The 20,525-nt window shown below is 36.8% G+C and overlaps 1 protein-coding gene across 1 annotated transcript; it reads left to right on the forward strand.

Annotated features, from left to right (window-relative positions):
• Nucleotides 1-1,482: 1,482 nt before the first annotated feature.
• On the forward strand, nucleotides 1,483-19,637 carry npy8br (neuropeptide Y receptor Y8b). The gene is made up of 2 exons (XM_084389860.1): nucleotides 1,483-1,555; nucleotides 14,382-19,637. The coding sequence occupies exon 2, from the start codon at nucleotides 14,549-14,551 to the stop codon at nucleotides 15,680-15,682; it is 1,134 nt and encodes a 377-aa protein (XP_084245986.1). The 5' UTR covers nucleotides 1,483-1,555; nucleotides 14,382-14,548; the 3' UTR covers nucleotides 15,683-19,637.
• Nucleotides 19,638-20,525: the final 888 nt, after the last annotated feature.

Below are 20,525 nucleotides of genomic sequence, written 5' to 3' on the forward strand. Positions count from 1 at the left end.
GTCAACCATTAAAAAAATAAATCATGTTTGCACACATAGTTCACTGAACCCATTATTGACATCTGTTAAATAACTCTTACTTTGATTATTCCTCTCAAACAACATTTATACTTTTCAAAACATTTAATTCAAATCAAAAAATGTATTGCCCACATATCTAAAACAACAAAAGCTATCAATTTTATATACTGCACCTTTAAAGGCCCCATGAAATTAAATGTAACTTTTGTTGGCTTTTACTATGAATATGTTAGCCTTACTGTTATCTATAAGCTAGTGTGCTCCAAAACAATGACAAAATTCACATTTAGAAGATATAAGCAAAACTTACAGTCTCTCACTTCTGCCAATATCAATGATTTTGATGACATCACTCTGCACTTCAGCTTCTCATCAGATTTTCTGTCCAGTCAAACGCTCTCTAGAATCTGAAGCTCCGCCCCCTTCATTATAAATGGACGCTGAAGCTGCGGCTGAAATCCGTCATTTGTTCACACAATTGCTATTTTCTACATGGTGAATGGCACATAGTTCACTATATATGGGATAGGGAATGATTCAGACGGTGTAAATCTGCTTTCCATCGGGGCAAATGATGTTAGTGTCACGCGAACCGCCACAGCTCCGGTCCAGAGACACGACACACAGAGCGGATCATATGATCGAGTCGCTGCAGACCAGAAAACGTATCGAACCCTTTTGAAAAAGTTTAGGAGGAAACTGCGAACTGCGGCTTTATTGAGCTCAACAGCTCTGGCTGAGCTGTGACAAACTAAACGCTATTGGCTATTTTAAAAAAGGGGAGGAGCTGTTCGATATGCCCCGCCCTGTCTTCCTGTTTCAGTGGAAAATACACACTGAATAATGCTGCACCTTCAAGGCATTTCAGTGGGACTTTAAATCTGTATGTTTTTTTTGTTTTTGTTTTATGGAACATAAAAGAAGATATTTTGAAGAATGTTGGTCATCAAAACATATAGGTTGCCCTTGACTTCCAGTATTTGGATAAAAAAAAACCAATGGAAGTTAATGGGAACCGAAACTATCCCATAAAAGCTCAAAAAGCATTATGACACTTGACTTTTCCTAATTTTATGAGAACTGGTAGTTACATAGATATCACCTTCAACATGTCCAACATGAAATCAGACGACCCAGGCATGAAAAATGAATATGCAAAATATTTGTTATTATTGCTTTTTGATTAAAAAAAATGTCCTTATTGAGGTAAAACACCTTTTGACACCCTTTTCAACAGAACACTGTGCTAAAAGAGAGGGTGTGGGTTTTAAATAGGAAAAGGATTTTGAAGACTATATAATTGGAGAATTTTCTCTAGAACCCCAAAAGGAAGTGAAGTCAATGTCAACACACACACAGACACACACACACCTCTCGCGCGCTCGATATCTGAAGGCACCTCCTTCTTGCGCCTCAGGTTTGCTTGATAAACCTCAGCTCCTCAAACCACCAGTTACTCCTGCACAGCAGTGAACAGAAGCTACTGGACATCTGAGATCGAGCCGCAGGCACGGACACACACCAGGCACACACGGTAAGAAGCCTGTGAGCAGAGTTTCACAAATGGGGTTTAATTAAGGGAACTTGCCGAAACATTTAGCGTATTTGTTTCATGGTAAAACGATCTTTACAGTGTGGCATTGTGGATTCAGCCTATTTCATTTATGGATGCAGAGGGTCTGAAAGATGTTGCATAGTTTCTAAGTCGTAAACGTGAATGTGGAGACTACGATGATGTTCGCGGTTCAGGTCGGATTAATTGTTCAGTCCTGTCAGTTGGCATGATCATGGTTATGACCATCGGTCTGCATTCTATTCTATTCTATTCTATTCTATTCTATTCTATTCTATTCTATTCTATTCTATTCTATGGCACTGTTTTATTCTGTTATTTTCTATATTGATAAATTATCTTTTGTTATTTTGTTGTTCTATTCTATTTTATTCTGTTCTATTCTATTCTATTGCACTGTTTTATTCTGTTATTTTCTATATTGACAAATTCAGTTTTTTATTTTGTTCTATTCTATTCTATTCTATTCTATTCTATTCTATTCTATTCTATTCTATTCTACTGCTCTGATCTGTTCTTATTTGTTCTATTCTATTCTGTTCTGTTGTATTCTATTCTGTTTTCCTGTTCCTGTTCTAATCTGATGTTATGTTTTTTTCTATTCTGCTCTGTGCTGTTATATTCAGTTTAATGTCGTGTGTGTGTGTGTGTGTGTGTGTGTGCGCGCACCTGGTATTCCAGCCTGGTATAGGCTATAAGGCTATTATGGATAGTAATGGTTAGTTATACCCGTAAATTTTGACTTTTTGGGGAAATTTAATTTTTGTCCCTATGAGGAAAACAGCTTATAAATCACACTAAATGAAGTGTTTTGAAAATGTAAAAATGCAGAAAGTTTTCTGTGATGGGTAGATTTAGGAGTATAAAAATCATTACATCTATGGGCAGTCCCCATAACAATGGAACAATGAAACAATTTTTTGTGCATGATTGATCATAGTTCAGATATGCATATATTAGCGTTATTAACAAAGTATGTTGATCAAATGAATTGCTACGTCATCTCATTCTCATTCAAGACAGCAAAGAAATGTTGAATCTCTGTACACCAGAATGCACTACAGTCACATAGCCATTATTTATGCTTTTGCATTTATTACTATGGAAATATGCAAATATCTTTTTCATCTCAAGCTAATAGCTCTTTCAATAAGAGGCAGCCTCTTAACACAAGTGCTTGGCTCTGAAAAAACACACCATCGAGTGAAGACTCAAAGTCATTTCCACGATGGGAATGTCATGAATTCTACAGTAGATATTTATAACTGGTTTGCTGCGCTCATTATAATTGGGCTGTGCTTCTCTTCAGAGCTGTCTGAACTTCATAAATGCATAACAACCCAAGGTATCAAAGACAAAGGCAAACAGTGACGCATCAAAAGCTTTGATTCACACTCGCTGGTGAAATGGGCAAACGCTGCTTTTTCATTCTAAATGTTATTTCACACTCAACTAAAGACACCTGTTACATAACTGTATGAAGTTATTAATAAGTGCATGAGGAACAAATGTAAGCTATAAATATCTTCTGATTTTAGCTTAAGATTGAATGCAGATCAGATCAGTTTGGGCAAGGTTTGACAAGTACGAGTTTTGGAGGTCTTCACAGACAAACGTTTCAGTAAAACAGGTCTAGGACAAAGAAAGATATGTGACCCTGGACCACAAAACCAGTCACATGGGTCCATTTTTTTAAATCTGAAAGCTGAATAAATAAGCTTTCCATTGATGTATGGTTTGTTAGGATATGACAATATTTGGCCGAGATACAACTATTGAACATCTGGAATCTGAGGGTGCAAAACAATCTAAAAATGAGGGAGCATTTATGTTCACGATTGTGCTGCATTCACTCACAAAAATAAATGTTTTATATATTTACGGTAGGAAATTTACCAAATATCTTCATGGAACATGATCTTTACTTAATATCCTAATGATTTTTGGCATAATTTTGACCCATACAATGTATTGTTGGCTATTGCCACAAATATACCCGTGCGACATGTGACTGGTTTTGTGATCCAGGGTCACATGTGTCTTCTTCCTACCTTTGTGATCGTGATATTATTTTGCCTCATAAAAATAAGCATTTGCAGTCAGATTCATAAGTCATCCCAGCATTGTTAAAAATAGCATGCGTGATCTCAAGAATTCTTTCTTTTTTGAATTCTGAAACCAGTTTTTCTTTCCCGATCTCTTGTGACATGTAATGAATTATTTGAATAAATGATATTCAAATAATATTTGAGTTTTGCTTCAGAGGTCTGGAACAGTTTAACTCAAGTGTTGTTCTCTGTTTCCTTATAGGTTTTTTATTGACTTGACGTGTGATAAGATTAAATCTGACTTGACGGTTAAACATAATTGCTTGAAAAATTTCAGCATAAGTATTGGTTATATGGTCATAGAGAGGTAGTAGCTGTCGGTTTTAGGATCAAAATAAGGTATATTAGCCTTCTTGTTAGTGTTCTATCTCTGTAAAAACTAAGATGCTGTAAAAGTCTAAACGTGAGATGGCTGACAGAGTACCCGTGATCTTCCTCTCATCTTTGACATGTTCAGCTGATGGCTGCCTCTCTGATCTAAAACCAGTTTGTTTCTCTCTCCCTTATCATGGTGAAAAGTACGATCTGGAAAAAGGAAAGAGAACAGCAGCACTTAAGGACGTTTTTAGGATTCTTTGTGAAATAAAGTGACTAAGCTAACGTGAGATTCTAATCATGTACAATATGTTTACATGCATCCAAGGTCAAAAACACTTACATTTTCTCATAATATACATCGAAGCATCAGCTCTTTTCTCACAGTGTCTGAAACAGTTCAATTAAGGATTCGGTGTCTCTATAAGCCCCTCCTTTCCGAGAGCCTGCTCTGCTCTGATTGGTCAGATGGTCCAGCATGTTGTGATTGGTCGAACGCTTACAGCACGTTTCGGAAACCAAACACCCATTATCATATCTGAATTTTATCTCCAGATCTTTCTCAGCACTTGATATACAGTGATACGAACTTTAACAGTGGCGTTAGTTTTACCGTATGAATTCCAGCGCGAGTCTCATCCTTTGGAAGTGCATCAAAGTAGATCTGCTTTCGCAGCAGAAAACAGCGTCTTCTCAACATGTCGACAACACAAAACAAACTCTTCCGGTCTCAACTACAACTACAGTGTTTGAGGGCGGAGAAAAGATGTTCACGGCAGCCAATGAAGACTGGCATTATGCAAATTTCTTACATTGTTACGGTTGTAACTAGATTCATTCTTTATGAGACAATAACTCAATTTTTCATGCACTTTGATCTCCAAACAATTTTGCAGACCTTTTACATTCACAAACAGCAATATTACACTCTGCATGAAAGATCAAATCCGAAAAAGCATAATAGAGGCACTTTAAGAATGATCCGAAAAGCATCTTATTCTTTAATTGAAGTAAAGAGTTGATCATTGACCCAGATTTACTAATTTAATAACCTAGAAATATAGATTCAGATTCTTTTATAGTTTATATATTATTTTTAATGTATTTATAATTATTTTTATATATACATTTATTATTAATTTTACATAATATTATGTAATTTATGCATTCATTGTAGTTATTTAATATAATTTTTTATTTAATTATTCTTTTAAAATATATATTTTTTTCATTTAAACTGATTTAGTAATTTAATAACCTAGAAATATAGATTCAGATTCTTTTATAGTTTATTTATTATTTTTAATGTATTTATAATTATTTCATATATACATTTATTATTAATTTTTACATAATATTATGTAATTTATGCATTCATTGTAGTTATTTTATATATTTTTTTTATTTGAATTATTCTTTTAAAATATATATTTTTTCATTTAAACTTTTCTTTGTTTTAAATTGCTCAAAATCCTAAAACTCTTCAGGATCTAAAGGACAAAACCCCAGCTGTTAGCGGCTTCACATTTCTGAACCCCACTGTTAAGTAAAGCTCATGCTGTTCTTCTAAATAAATAAAAGCACAGCATGCACAGAGACATGTTTAAAACTTGCTGTATTTGAATGCAAATCATGATTTTACCCTTTAGAATATAAAACCACTGATGAATTTGTGTCCACACGGCACGGCACGGCACGCCACTGTTCATTAACTTTAATAAAACATGCATGTTTATGGGGTGTTTTTCATTTGACTGTAGCACTGCAGGTTGTGCCACATCTGAAAACTATCAAAGCAAATTTTGACAAAAACCAAACCGTCCTGCTATCACAGGGTGTGTTCGCCCATGGCAAGCTCTGTTATAAATTTAGGGCACTCTTTGCGTTATGCATGCTAATGCACAGGTGTTTGCACAAGTTGTGGCATGTTTTCCATGCAGCAATTCAAACATAATAGGCAATGTCACTTCTCTCTCCAAACACACACCAGGTATTATCATGTTTCAGAAAGAAAGGCATGGCTTGTGGTAATGTATTACAAGTTTCAGCATTACTTCATTTTTCCTTTTTAGTCATGAACTCACGCAGAACCTCTTAAAAATTCATACCTGCACTTCTGGCAAAACAGAAGTCTAGCGTCAACAGGGACCTGCAGTTTTAGCTGTTCTCAGCGACTGCGCCAGCAATGCCCTGGATGAGCGGACAGCCCTGCTGGAAAATTCATCTTTAGCTAGTTTTTGGGGGCATGGCAGCTGGTTTCTTACAAGGAGATCTATAATACCCATGAGAGATCCGTTACCTGAGCTCTAAATGCCACGTGACTTACATAGAGGGTAGGAAAATATGACGCCCTCCGCTTGTACTTGTATCTATGATAATGTAACAATAACAATACATATTTATACACACTATCTTTAAAAAGTTTGGGGTCGGTTATATTTTGTTATATTTTTGAAAGAAGTCTCTTCTGCTCACCAAGGCTGCCTTTATTTGATCAAAAATTCAGTATAATAGTAATATTGTGAATATCATTACAATTTAAAATAACTGTTTTCTATATGAATTGCCTGGTCAAAAAAAAAAAAAAAAATGCTGTTTGGATTTAAATAGGCAAATGCTGATATGATTGGATCATTATTGCAGTGATTATTATGTTTCTGGCATGTTATATGTTTGGCAACAGTCCTTCTAACTCTAATTGATGGAGTGTGTAGCTTTTCATTTCTTAAACAAGCATTTAGGAAGACACTTCGTGTTCATATTCCAGGGGTGCGTTTCCCGAAAGCATCGTTGGCCAACTATGGTCGCAAGTTCCGTCGTTACCAATAGAGTTCAATGGACATTGCGATGAACTTGCGACCATAGTTGGCCAACGATGCTTTCGGGAAACGCACCCCAGGATGACAATGTCAAGATTCATCCGGCTCAGACTGTGAAAGAATGGTTGGGAGGAGCTTGAAGAATAATTTTCTCAAGTCCAGAACTTAAATTCATTGAAAGTGTTTGGGATGTGCTGGAGGAGACTTTACAGAGTGCTGGACTCTTACTTTGTAAAGTCAAGATCTTGACCAAAAATGTATGCACCTCTTGATTTAAATAACATCACAAAATGTATTTCCATCAAGAAATGCTCAATTTTTCAAAATTACTTGTCAAATAACCAGCTAAGTCCACCTAGAACCCAGCTGACATTTAAAGCTTACGGTTACCTCCACGTTACAGGTGTCTGAAATAAGTCAACAGCAGATCTGGGCTGGCCAGAACACTCTTTCCCTCCATGTTGTCTATTTGAAGATGGAGTCGTCATGATGACTGAATTGAGAGCTCTGCGGGGAAGATGTTATTGATGTTTAAACCTTTGTGTGTGCAACCAATGGTGCATCATGTGCTCTTTGTCTCAGATATTGAACAGAGTATCTCTGCTTCATTGCAACACACTGTCACCCAGGAGGAGATTCATTGGCAGAGTCTAAAGCCTCCTAATTGAAAACAATCAGTGTCCTTTAGAGAGGGGCAGGTTAGAGATGGGGGGCAATAATGAGCTTTATTACAGCTTATCAGCCGTATATGAGGCACATCTGGGCTGAGACTCTGTGATTGATTTACTGTCACTTGTAAGTTAACTGCAAGAACCCTTTGGGATCTGTGTTAATTATACGTAAGCTAGTTATTTCTAATTAGATGGATGCTTCCATAAAGGGACTGATGGGGCTTTTCTTAAAGGGAATGATGAAAATTGCCTCATTTATTCACTGTCATGTTGTTTCAATGTTATATTTATTCCCCAAAAAGTGAATTTGTGAAGTCACGCTGCTCATTTCCATATTACAAAACAGGGCCTAAATTTAACACTCGCCAAGTGCAAAATGGCGTTGGCGAGTGTATGAAACGGTGTCAGTCGGCAGTAATTTTTTTTTTGAATTCTAACAAATGCCAAAAATTGGTCATGCCTTAAAATATCTTGAATGTAACTCGACACCCTTGTCTCATTTAGGATACGCAGTTCTATGAATATGCAAATGAGCCCCACCTCCACTCACTCACTCAGCTCAAAGATCCACTGGTTGACGATCACACGTTGATCTGATTGGTTACAAGGTAGATTGTGACGTCAGAAACACCAGCAATTTCAAAGCGTGTTTTTGAGACTGTCTTTGGTTCACTGCAGTTTTAAGGAGAAAATACTCAGAAATGCTGTCGACTTATGAATTTACACATGGTTTGTCTCAAAGCACATAAACAACATTAAAAGCTTGATTTTCACCACTGGGGGACTTTAAATATGCGCTTACTTATAACCAAAGCTCGCTGGATTTTGTTGTAGATCATTATAATGTTATGACATCCCTCCCTGCAAAAACTCATTTCTGTGAGATGGCACATCGGCACATCAACAGGGAAGAAAACATGAAAATGGATATAACCATCCAAACGTTAGTCAGAGGTGCGTTTCCCAAAAGCATCGTTAGCCAACTATGTTCGCAAGTTTCGTCGTCATCAGCGTAGTTCAACAAGTTTCCCGAAACAACAGCTCTCGACCTGTGGTTACAAGCAGAGTTTCTTGTTTGCATGACATGTGGACCAAATAAATAGCAAAATAAGCAAGCTGACATTCAGTACAATCTGTATCTTTTATTTATAATACATAAATGTAATTTACGTCTTTTAGTTTGTCAAGAGATTTAAAGCGTTGTTTTTGAAGAGTGCGCATGTAAGAACGACCTCTAGTATGTAAGAACGAGCCAATGATTGAATCTGAAAATAAAGCAAGATAACTGAGAAATATTCCTCAGATCCCATGTCCATAAATGATGTTTTATTAACAAGGGTTAGGGTTAGGGTTAGGGTCAGGGTAAGTGTGAACTCATGAATTTATAGCAAAACAGCATTAATTCGATCTCAAACAGATTCTTAAAGGGGTGGTATAATGCCCTTTTCACAAGATGTAAAATATATCTATGATGTCCCCAGAGTGTGTGTGTGAAGTTTTAGCGCAAAATACCCCACAGATATTTTTATATAGCAAGTTAAAGTTGTCACTTTTTGAGGGTTTGCAAAAACGCACCGTTTTGTGCCTGGCCCTTTAAATGCAAATGAGCTGCTGCAGAGGGCGGGGTTTCAAGAGCTGGTGTGTGTTAGCAGCTGCTATTACCTCAAGCAGACACACTAAAATGACAGAAACTGTTCTGCCTTTAATGTAAAACGGAGTCAGATAAGGATGGAGAGACTCAAGAAGAAGTGACAACATGTAGAATGCAACAGGACATCTCTGAATGGTTAGTTGATGAATTTATGTTGCTGATGTGGAGTTAACTATCTTCAATTAGGATATTCTGTCATGATAAATCTATAAATTGCTCATATATGAACTGTTGTGAGATGCCTACAGAGTGACTTTCTATTGCATGTGAAAAGATGGATGCTAAAGTTTAAGCTGACTCACAAATGTACTCTTATACAACAACTTTTACTCTTCTCAACATGGACTGCGTGTTCCCGGGGGCGGGGTTTATGTAAATTCTAGGGTTAGTGATGTCACTAACCCGAGAGGAATGTCGTGTAGTCCCAACCAGCCGTTTGTTGTAGTCCTTTTCTTTAAAAGCAAATATCTCCCTTTGCTTTGAACTTTGAGCGTTGTAACTTTGCAGATGTTGTTTATGCTCAAACAGCAACATCACACACTAACTAAAGTTAGAAAAGCGAAATCACACTCAACCACCCCTTTAAATAGAAGTTATTACTCCACTACCTGCGTGACATCACTAACCAACGTGGTTGAACGACCGATTTACGACAACACGGTTTCGGGAAACAGTCGTGACGAGCTAGTTGATGCATCGCACCAGGGTAGTTAAGCAGCGAGTTACATCGTTGTACGGGAAACGCACCCCTGATTGACTTTAAAATTGGCATGCAGTGTCTTTGTCCAAGGTGCCATGATGATCTATGAGGACATCGGCGTATCTCGAAAAACATGGCCGCCATCGGTCAATGAAGGTTGAGCACCTATTAGACCAGGTTAACAATGGCCGATTGGAACGAATCTCGGTGGGTCTGTTTGACTCATGGCCCTAGAGCTCCACTATACATGGCCCACTATCAATATTCAGCTATCAATATGCGGGAGACTCCCGGACTTTCCGGAGAGGTGGGACTTTCAGAGGTCTGTCTGAAATCAGTTTCGTGAGACACCTTGGTGCTCAAACGCTGCCAGCAAAAGGCATTGCCTGATAGGGCAGCGATGCAACAAGTCACCAGGCTAAGCTTTCAGACGCAGTGTTACTTTCCTTCGTTTGTTCCCTGTTAGTTTGCATTCTAGTTTGTCGGTTCTCGTTTATGACTATGTTTTGTCAAGTGTGGTTAGTTTATATACTCCTGTCTCCAGCGTTCTGTTACTCCATCTTCAGTGACTACCACACCGTAACAAGTATATTCTTTTATGCTAAAGTGCCCTTTAGGGGACCGAAGTCTGAAAACACAAAGAAAGGTAAATGTTAAGGTACAACACAGTAATTAATTAATAATGAATTTCATGAGTACACTGAATAAAGTATATGTAAAAAGTTGTCCAAAGGGGGAAGGACTCTGCAGATGGAGAGGATCCTCCAATCTCACTGTGTGTGGATTAAAATGAAAAAAGAAAGACAAAAGCTGCAACATTCTCAAAAGGACAAAATCTGCAATCATAAATTAAATTAAATGCACATAGTCTAATGAATTATTCATTAATGCCAATCACAGCTATTATTGTTGTGGTGATTATGTAATTTCTCAAGCTTTATGCAATGATTGCATCTGGTGTCTGCTGTTAAATGTCATTTGGCTGTTTGAATGGAGAATTACACTCTAATTTCTCTCCCGTCCAATCAAAGTCTTGGGGGCTCATTCGGTTAAACCATTATTTTAACTTTGAAAGATTGCTAATGAGAGTGCCCTTTTTCCCCAAGTATTTTATTTCCTAAGTATTTTCTTGGCCAAATCAGAGACAGAAAGAGGCCAAACCGAAAGGATTTATTCTCATTACTCTCTGTAGCTGTATGTGTTTTAAGTTTCTCTCTGGCTCGAGGAAATCAGATGGTCTTATCGCAGCAGGATTCTGTTCATAATTAGATTCTCACCCATTGTTAAAACTTACTGGGTTATTCATCACCTGCCAGTGTGCTTATATGTGCAGGCTCAGTAGATATTACTGCAGAGCACTTTAAGAAATCTTCAAGAAGAAATCTGTGAGACAGATGGAGAGAAGGAGTGCGTCTGCAAGTGCAGCTTTAATTATCAGGTTTTCTGCTCACATTTTCTTGACAGAGTTTCCCAGTATTGGATGAATGTTTTTATGTCCAGGGGACAAGACCTTTGGAGCAACAGGTGTGTTGGTGCACACTTGATGTGCTTCCATAACAGTTTCATAACCAAGTTTGATAACATCACGTAAGCATCTCCTATAGAGTCTGTTCTGTGTCAGTTATTGGGGATGCACCAATAAAGATCATTATTACATAGTTCTTTTTTATATTATCTGAGCAATTACCCATTTGATGGCTAATACTATTAATAAATATGTGGCATTTAAAAAAAAGGCATCATAACAAACATTAAATAAGCAAAGTAAATTTGACACGGACTAAACATTGATCAAAAGCTTTTAGTTTTATCTTAAAAGGTGAAAATTCTCCTTTCATATTATAGCTAATTTAGGTTTTGTTTATGATTAAATTAATTAGTAAAAAGCCCCCCAAAATTATATTGACCTATATTAAATAGCATTTTGGCTTGTGTCCAATAAATAATCTGTTTACTTTGTATAATATTTTTTGCTTATGGGAAAATAAATATTTTTGATTAATGTTAAATCAAAATTTAAGGTTTGAGTCAAACTATAAATATAATATATATATTTTTTATATATAAATTTCAACAACAACAACAACCAAAAAAAAATATATATATATATACATTTGGCTGTAAGAAATAAGACAATTTTAGTTGGTCCAAAGTATAGTTTTTTTCTATATAGATAGATTTGTAAAGTCAAGCATTTCTTTAAATAATATTCATGTTGTTGTGTTGTCTGGATGGGATTCCTCTCTAGTAGAGCTAAAAGTGTCTGTTATTATTACAATGTTGATGTTTTTATATTTTTTCCACTGTTGCTGCATTAAAAATGAATGATGTAAGCTGCAATCAAAATTAAAATTTATGAGGCGTTTTTTTTTTTTTTTGCCTTTGTGATGTATTTGCCTTTTTGGGGGGTGTTAGGTAGATTGTCCAAAAAATAGATTTACCAGAGAACGTTACATAATTGACTACTTTGGTGTTGCGTGTGTTGAATACAAACAGGGAGATAAAGAGAATACTTTGAAGTAATGGAACGACTAGAGTCGAAAAGAGCAGAACAAAATAAATATCAAAGACAACAAGGTGCTTCAGTCTGTCAGTGTACCATTTCTCTAACAAGGATATTTTGGTTGCACTTTATTTTACAGAACGTGCACTTAAGTGTACTTACTGTGTACTTACCTAAGAAAGTACTGGGTAATATAAGGTAATATAAGGTAACCATGGGTTAAGATTAGGTTTAGGGTTAGCAAGTTATTACCTGCTGTAATTACTATAAGTACATGCACATGCGGAACAGAACTGTAAAATAAAGTGCTACCAATATTCTTGTGAACAGAAGGATAAGCACTCTGCTTTGCTTTTAACACAGATCACTTGGAAAGTCCTATATTTTGTTCTGGTTTAGGACAATATGTTTCTTATGTGTGTGTGATTGTAAGAGGCATGACGTCATAGGTCTGTAGCGAATATACGCAGACTTCAGATGCAAAAACTTCTAAGTCCGTCTGACATTTTTCTTTTAAAGGTTCTCTTTTTAGGTTCAGTAATTTCACTATAATGGCAATGAAAAAGTTATTAGTTAGGGATTGAAAAGGCTTATTTTAAAAAGTTTCACTGAAAAGAGTAAAATTAAAAGCATAAAAATGCACATGTAATATATATATATATATATATATATATATATATATATATATATTAAATGAGCTTTTTTTTTGCTTTTAATTTTACTATATATATATATATATGTGTGTGTGTAATAAAAAATACCTAACAATTTAAATTATAATATAAATATATGCTGTTTTGTTGTATGGAAAAGAGAAGTTTAATCTTGGCACAAATTTATTTTGTGTGTTTGAGTAAAATGATGGGTAGGTAGTAGTGCTGCACGATTAATCGTATCTCAATCGCAATCGCGATGTCAAGCCTACGCGATTATATGACGCAAAATGCTGCGATTTTATATTAAATAAACAAATTAGCGCTGTTAACGCACTTATTAATGCAAATGCTTTTAAACCATTCATGCGCGATAAGACATAAAAGAACGAGCTGCCTGTGAATGTCCTCCTCCTGACACACACACACACACACACACACACAGATAGACGCGCGCCAGTATCAAGTTCTCTTTCGCGGTAGAACGAACAACACACATGTATGCCAAAATGAACGCGCTGCCTGTGAATGTCCTGACTGTGACAGACAGAAAGACTCGCGCTAATATCGTGCGTGCGCACAAAACAGCATGACAGAATACAGTTCTCTTTCGAGCTTGAACGAACAATAACACACACACAATTATGCCAAAATGTCTTTTTGTCGAGTGTCATAACATAAGAGTAGTAAGTCTTATGATGAACATGAAGAGTTGTGATGACTCGTGAAAGAATGAGGCGCGTGTGAGATCCGCGTCTCTGACAGCAGCTGGTCTTAAAGGGACAGTACACAGTAGCCACTAATTATATCTGTCACTAAAGTTTTTTTTTGTTTTTTTATTATTTTTCTTTACCCCTGATATGTACTCTTGTATGTAAATTATGTTTTGTTCTTGTTAAAATGCAAAAAAAAAAAAAAAATGTCGCAAAAGTTAATCAAAGAACAAAGGGAACAGAGAAAAACACTCACTGCTCTTGACTAAAGAACTTTTTTCTTTAGGCTGATTATCACTAATCTGTGTGTGCATTTATTTTCCTTTAGAAACAAGCAAGTTGACTCATGAAACCATTTGTTTATTATATCGCATATCACAATCGTAATCGCAATATTGACCTCAATTATCGCAATATGACATTTTCCCCAAATCGTGCAGCCCTAGTAGGTAGATGATACAACTTGATTGGATTGGCCAAATATAGACTTTTATACTTTTATGCAACAGCATTTTTGGACATGCGTTCAGTTTTAATGGGCGGGATGAATCTGAGTGTGTGTGTTGGGGGGGGGGCTTTCACACTGTTGTCATGTTTTACAACTTTGGTTTTTCTTCTGATCTTGAGAGCCATTTTTTGTCTTTCTGTCCACAGGTTTCACAGATCATCAGTTCTGTGGGATGCAAGAAAAGAAGATGAGACAACTTGGAAACTAAAGGACAATTGTCGTTGGGAAGGAGCAGTCTTACGCTAGGACGATTACACTTCATTTTCTCACTTCCCTGGAGATTAAGCCAGACTTTTCAAGAGACCGAACGGCGATGGAGCGCTCTCATCTGAACAACAGCTCTGGCTCGTGGTTATTTGAGGATCCCGTCTGTCCAACCTCTCTCAGCAGCACCACTTTCCTTATCGTCGCGTACAGCACCATGTTAGCGGTGGGCCTGGTGGGCAACACATGCCTGGTCTTAGTGATCACCCGACAGAAAGAGATGCGCAACGTGACTAACATCTTCATCGTCAACCTCTCATGCTCTGATATCCTCATTTGCCTGGTGTGTTTGCCGGTCACCATTATCTACACCCTAATGGATCGATGGATTTTGGGCGAAGCTTTGTGTAAGGTGACGCCATTCGTCCAGTGTATGTCGGTGACAGTTTCGATTTTCTCCATGGTTTTAATCGCCTTGGAAAGACACCAGCTCATCATCCATCCCACCGGTTGGAAACCAGTCGTCAGACACTCCTACCTGGCTGTAGCCGTTATCTGGATCGTAGCGTGTTTCATCTCCCTCCCGTTCCTTTCCTTCAACATCCTCACAAACTCGCCCTTCCACAACCTCAGTCTTCCCTTCAACCCCTTCAGCGATCACTTCATCTGCATCGAGCAGTGGCCGTCCGAGGGCAATCGGCTAACTTACACCACAACACTTCTGCTGTGCCAGTACTGCTTACCGTTGGCGCTCATTCTCGTCTGTTATTTCCGCATATTCCTGCGTCTCAGTCGACGTAAAGACATGGTGGAAAGGGCTCGAGGTGGACGGCAGAAAAAGGCCAAAGGCTCAAAGCGAGTCAACGCCATGCTAGCCTCGATCGTAGCAGCGTTCGCCCTGTGTTGGCTTCCATTGAATGTCTTCAACACAATTTTTGACTGGAACCACGAGGCGATTCCCGTATGCCAGCATAATGCCATTTTCTCGGCTTGTCACCTCACCGCCATGGCGTCGACATGTGTCAATCCGGTGATCTATGGATTCCTGAACAATAACTTCCAGAAGGAGCTGAAGCTGCTGCTTTCCAGATGCCGTTGCTGGGGGCCGCCGGAGAGTTACGAGAGTTTCCCTTTGTCCACGGTCAGTACGGGCATTACTAAGGGCTCCATCCTGAGCAATGGCTCCACTAGCACCTATCAACCGCAAAAGAAGAACAGTCTGGAACAGAAAGAGACCATTTAAACGTGTCTGATGTACCACAAAACACATTTTACGTTTCTTCGAGCACTCAGAGGTGGCTTGAGAATACGGCCAGCCAATCTGTGCACGTTTCGTGGCTGAATTTGAGGTTCAGAATCCCAATTTGGACAGTGAATGTCTGTGATATTTCAAGATCTTGTTCCTTAAAGATGTCGACGTCAAATGCGGAAATGGTCTGAAAATACATTAAGGAATGGTCTTGTAGCTGGGCTCTGAAGAGGAAGACAAAGTAAATTGCGTTGATGTTTTAACCACTGCTAAACTGACTTGTTGGTGTTGTGCGCATTATATGGTGAGTTCTCAGTGGCACAGAAAACTATTTCCCCCATTTAGAGCAAGACGTCTCTCAGAGACGTTATAATGAAATACTGAGTGAAGGCGTTTTCTTCTCACTGTCTTTGTCCAGGTTAGGCCTGCGGAAGAAGTGAATGACTTAGTAACAGCAAAAGACATTAGGTTCTTGTCACTGTTAAACAGGTAATTCACCTAAAAATATCTTTACTCACCCTTGTGTCATATGTGTGACTTACTTTCTTCTGTGGAACATAAAAGTAGATATTCTGAAGATCGTGGTTGTCGCTCTTTTCGTGTAATTTCAATGAAAGGGGACTAAAGTTGTCTGAGAAGCACCATAAAAGTTTCCTAAACCTAAGATCATATCACGTGTGTGCTTTATTCCAAGTCTTCCGAAATCACACAATAGCCTTGAAATCTTTCCCGCAGTGAGCTGTCAATGATTTCAGATCCAGATCATTATGTTTTGCGATCAGACTGCCATTTTTGAACCCAGTCAACAGATTCAATGTAAACATCTGATCCAAAATAATGATTTATTCTCTCACGAACTATTTGAACATGCTTTCATGGCTTAAATTTCAGTCTGTTTCTCACCCAAAGCTGTCATTGGCTTCAGAAGACCTGAAATATAGCACATACGTTCATAGTACTTGGTCGTCCTTTTTCAAGGTTCAAAGGCTTCAATCCAAATTTGTTGTAACTGCATGGAAAAGACCAACCATTCTCCTTTTTTGTTTCACAAGGAAAGAAAGTAATTTGAATTTGGAACAACATGAAGGTGAGTAAATGGTGATTTTTGTTTGTTTTTGACTATTTCTTTAAAGGAAGGTGCAGAACTAGCAATACGTGTATAATGTGTACATTTGAAACACATAGATAATAGTTATAATACAGCAGCACCATGACTATATAAGCACATTGTGTCATTGATTAGGATTAGAATGTCTGCTATTTCAAATTGATATGTACTATAATTTACACATGTTGTTGCTCTGTGTGACAGGTGTAATTTGTTTCACTGTCAGTATAAATGTGCCGTGTCCTTCGCTGAGTGGCTTTATTTGCCAAAGCTATTCAAGTGAATTACAGATTCAGTTCTGTGGCTTAAAACAAAGCAAAGTGCATGCAAGTAGTATTTGCAATACGTATACGTGGCCAAAACATCATATCATTATTTATTAGAATAATACTTTTAAACACTCTGCAAATGACAGATGTCAAGTCACGTGTTTGAAATGATCAATCAACTTTATTTGAAGTTTCTGGTCTAGTACACCTATCACTAATTTACAATTAAACTTGATTAAGATTACTAAATTGTCACTTAGCCTTCTGTACCCTTGTGAAAAAGAAGTGTGCTTAACTGTATTGGATGTTCACTTGTAATGTACTTCAAATTTTAAAAGTTAATATGAATTAAACTTAAGTGCTCTTAAAGTACGCTTTCATGGCTGTTTCTTAACATACGTAAATACGCTTTTGAAAAGTGCAAAGGTAAAGGTTTAACTTTGTTTTAATCATTATGTTTTAATCATTTTTTGTTGGGCTTTAAAGAAGTACACTTATTTTGATGTGTTGACTAACAAAGCACAGTACTTGATTATCATTTTAACTGTAATGTGTTGATTTAAATGTGCTAAATTGCAACTTCATCATTACAAATATGCAATTACACATATTTAAAATACATAACATACAAATTTCAATAGAAATGACATTAAAGTATATTTTAGTTTACCATAAATTATTGTCAGTACATTCGGCGGTATAATTTAACCATACAGTATTTCAAAAAACAGTAAGTAATTATGAAATTACATATAAAAAAAAAACACCCACCAAAATTCAGATAATTGCATTTAATTTAAATGCTAATTATAATGCATTTTAATTTAATTGCAATTAACATGCACTTAAGTGTTTGAAAACAACATTCAACTATATTCTTTTACTATTTCCATAATAAGTACACTTTTTTTTAAAGGTATGTAAAAGTGTACTTCTTTTTCACAAGGGTATACTTCAACATGGATCATTATACATATTCCTGATCTTTTTATACTTTTTCTTTTGAAATACCTTTGAAATGTCTTTTATCTGTCACTGTATTGCCAACCATAACATGTTGCTATTGCCCTGTCGTCCCAAATGACACATCAACCCTTGCCGTCCTCCTCATAGTCAATGTTTTGGTGACATAATGCCACATAAGCTGCTAAAAAGACTTCTGCTGTGAAGTCTTCGCAAAAGGACACATAGAAAGCACATTACAAACACACGGGGCGCTCTTGAGTCATGAGTCTAAATCATGAAACATGACAAATGTTGCCACAAACTCGAAGGCCACAAGATCACAGGTCCACGTCAAGTGCATCATTTGGGACAGGGCCTGAGTTCTCACTGAAGCTTGATATTAATCAATTATTTTCTCTCTGCTTCTGTTACAGTCCCCAGAGAAACACTGCTCTTGTAATTTACTACACAAACATAGCACTGACTATAGCGTTTGTTCACTTTTGTCTACATGCTTACTCTTATTGATTTTATTCATTGTGTTTAGCTGAAATGGACCATGTAGTTTTGTAGGGCCTGACTGAATGGGAAGATTTATGTTTAATATGTACTAGCTTGAGTCTTTTCAAAAGCATGGTTGCATTGAGAGTTTCTGAAGAGTGAAAGGCATTAACGTGTAGCCATAAAAACATTGTAACCGTTCACCTGGAAAAGTTTAAACATTCAGTCGCCATTTACAAAGATATTTATGGTGTGATACAGTATATTTCAGTAGTTTTCCTTCTCTCTCTCTCTCTCTCTCTGCTTTTCAAATATTGCAGGGTCAGTTATTGACTGGAAAGCCTGTGGGAAGCCTTTATTTCAGCAATACACCTGTAGAAAATTGCTTTGAGGTATTTATGTGAATCAGTATTTTTGTCTCATTTTCTTTTTTATTCCAGAGTTATTTCACTGGCCTCAATAGTGGAGTGTGCCCGAGGTCAGATGGCCGTTTTGCATTAAGTTGGTATCTGAACCGCTTGCAATAAAGCATTTACAATAGACTTACCATAAATAAAAAGTCAATTCATGAGGCTGAAACAGTAGCCTATAATAACGCTGTTTACAAACCCAGTGAAGTATTTGAAAATCACCTGGACAATGCAGCTCTTAACTCTATACACACCTAATTTTATATTATAACAAAACACTAAATGTTCTTTTATATATCATTGATCGTTCACATGTAAATCTTTATAATTTGTTGTTCAGGACAAAGGAATGTGCCATACATAGCTTACAGAAATGAGAAATCATAATTCATTTATATAATTCAGAACTGTGTAATATTATTTAACTCATTATGGCCTCATTTCATAAGGGAACCAAAGTCCTACGAGTCTCAGTCAAGTCAAGAAAATGAAATTAACATTTTGCCAAGCATTTGCTTTGGTTTATGAAGAATGCAAATGGCCATCTAATGTTTTCTGAAGTATTCTCAACTGTAGTTATTTGCACATCATTCATGTCATGGGATATTTGGTAACGATGTACATATAAAAAGGACCAAAGTTTATATTGAACTTCTATTGATGTTTTTCCTCAATTCTTGAATGTATACTTTCATGTATATTAAAAAATGTAACCTCTCCATAACTTGCACTTTGTTTGTGTTTCTTAATGCATGTTACTAATTCCTAACTTTATATATGCTTTAAGTTTTGATCTGTGCAGTTAATGTTGTTTTGCACCAGACACTGCTCATAGAAAGGCACAGAAACAGACAGCTGAGAGATAGAGAGAGTGAATACCCATCATATCTCACCATATGTGCCCTACAGTCTTTTGTCTCTTTGTAAATTTGTGGTTGTTAATGGAGGTTGTGTTAACTGATCTTAAGCCAAATTCACTTTTATCTTTCTCGCATATAATAAATTGGATTACTGAAACTCAGGGCAGAGTCCAGAGATTAGAGTCCAGAGATAATAATACATTTCTCTGACATTATGACTGAATGGTATACGTTTTGTCAGTAATGTCAGTCAACATGTAAATTAACTGCTTTTGTCCGGTCAAGGAAATTATTTAATACGACTGAATCAATCCAAGTGCATTGGGTTACACCAGTCAAAGTCATTAAATGCTTTAAGAAAGCATAATAATCTAGAGGTTCTCACAAAATACTATGATTAAACGAACAGAACACTTAACTTACTGAAGATGATTATATTATGAATAACTATTTGTTCTTAAATATTACTTGCCGTGTCATGCTTTCCATATTGTTAATATCAAGCGTAGTGTCACGTGACAGGTCACGTGAATGAAGCTCACATCAGCTGACTCAGCTGATCCACGTCTAGGAATATGACGCCTTTCACAGCATCCGTATATAAGGTCAGTATTATCAGCAGCTTTATCCCGTTGCTCAGAAGCAAATTGCCTTCCTCCATCCCCAGCTCCTCCTCTAATCCAGTCAGGACTTGGCCTTCTGGCTCATTTTTCTTGAATTATGTTGTACATTAAATTACTGAAC

The sequence above is a fragment of the Rutilus rutilus genome (genome assembly GCF_951802725.1).
Source record: "Rutilus rutilus genome assembly, chromosome: 19".
Lineage (NCBI taxonomy): Eukaryota > Metazoa > Chordata > Actinopteri > Cypriniformes > Leuciscidae > Rutilus > Rutilus rutilus.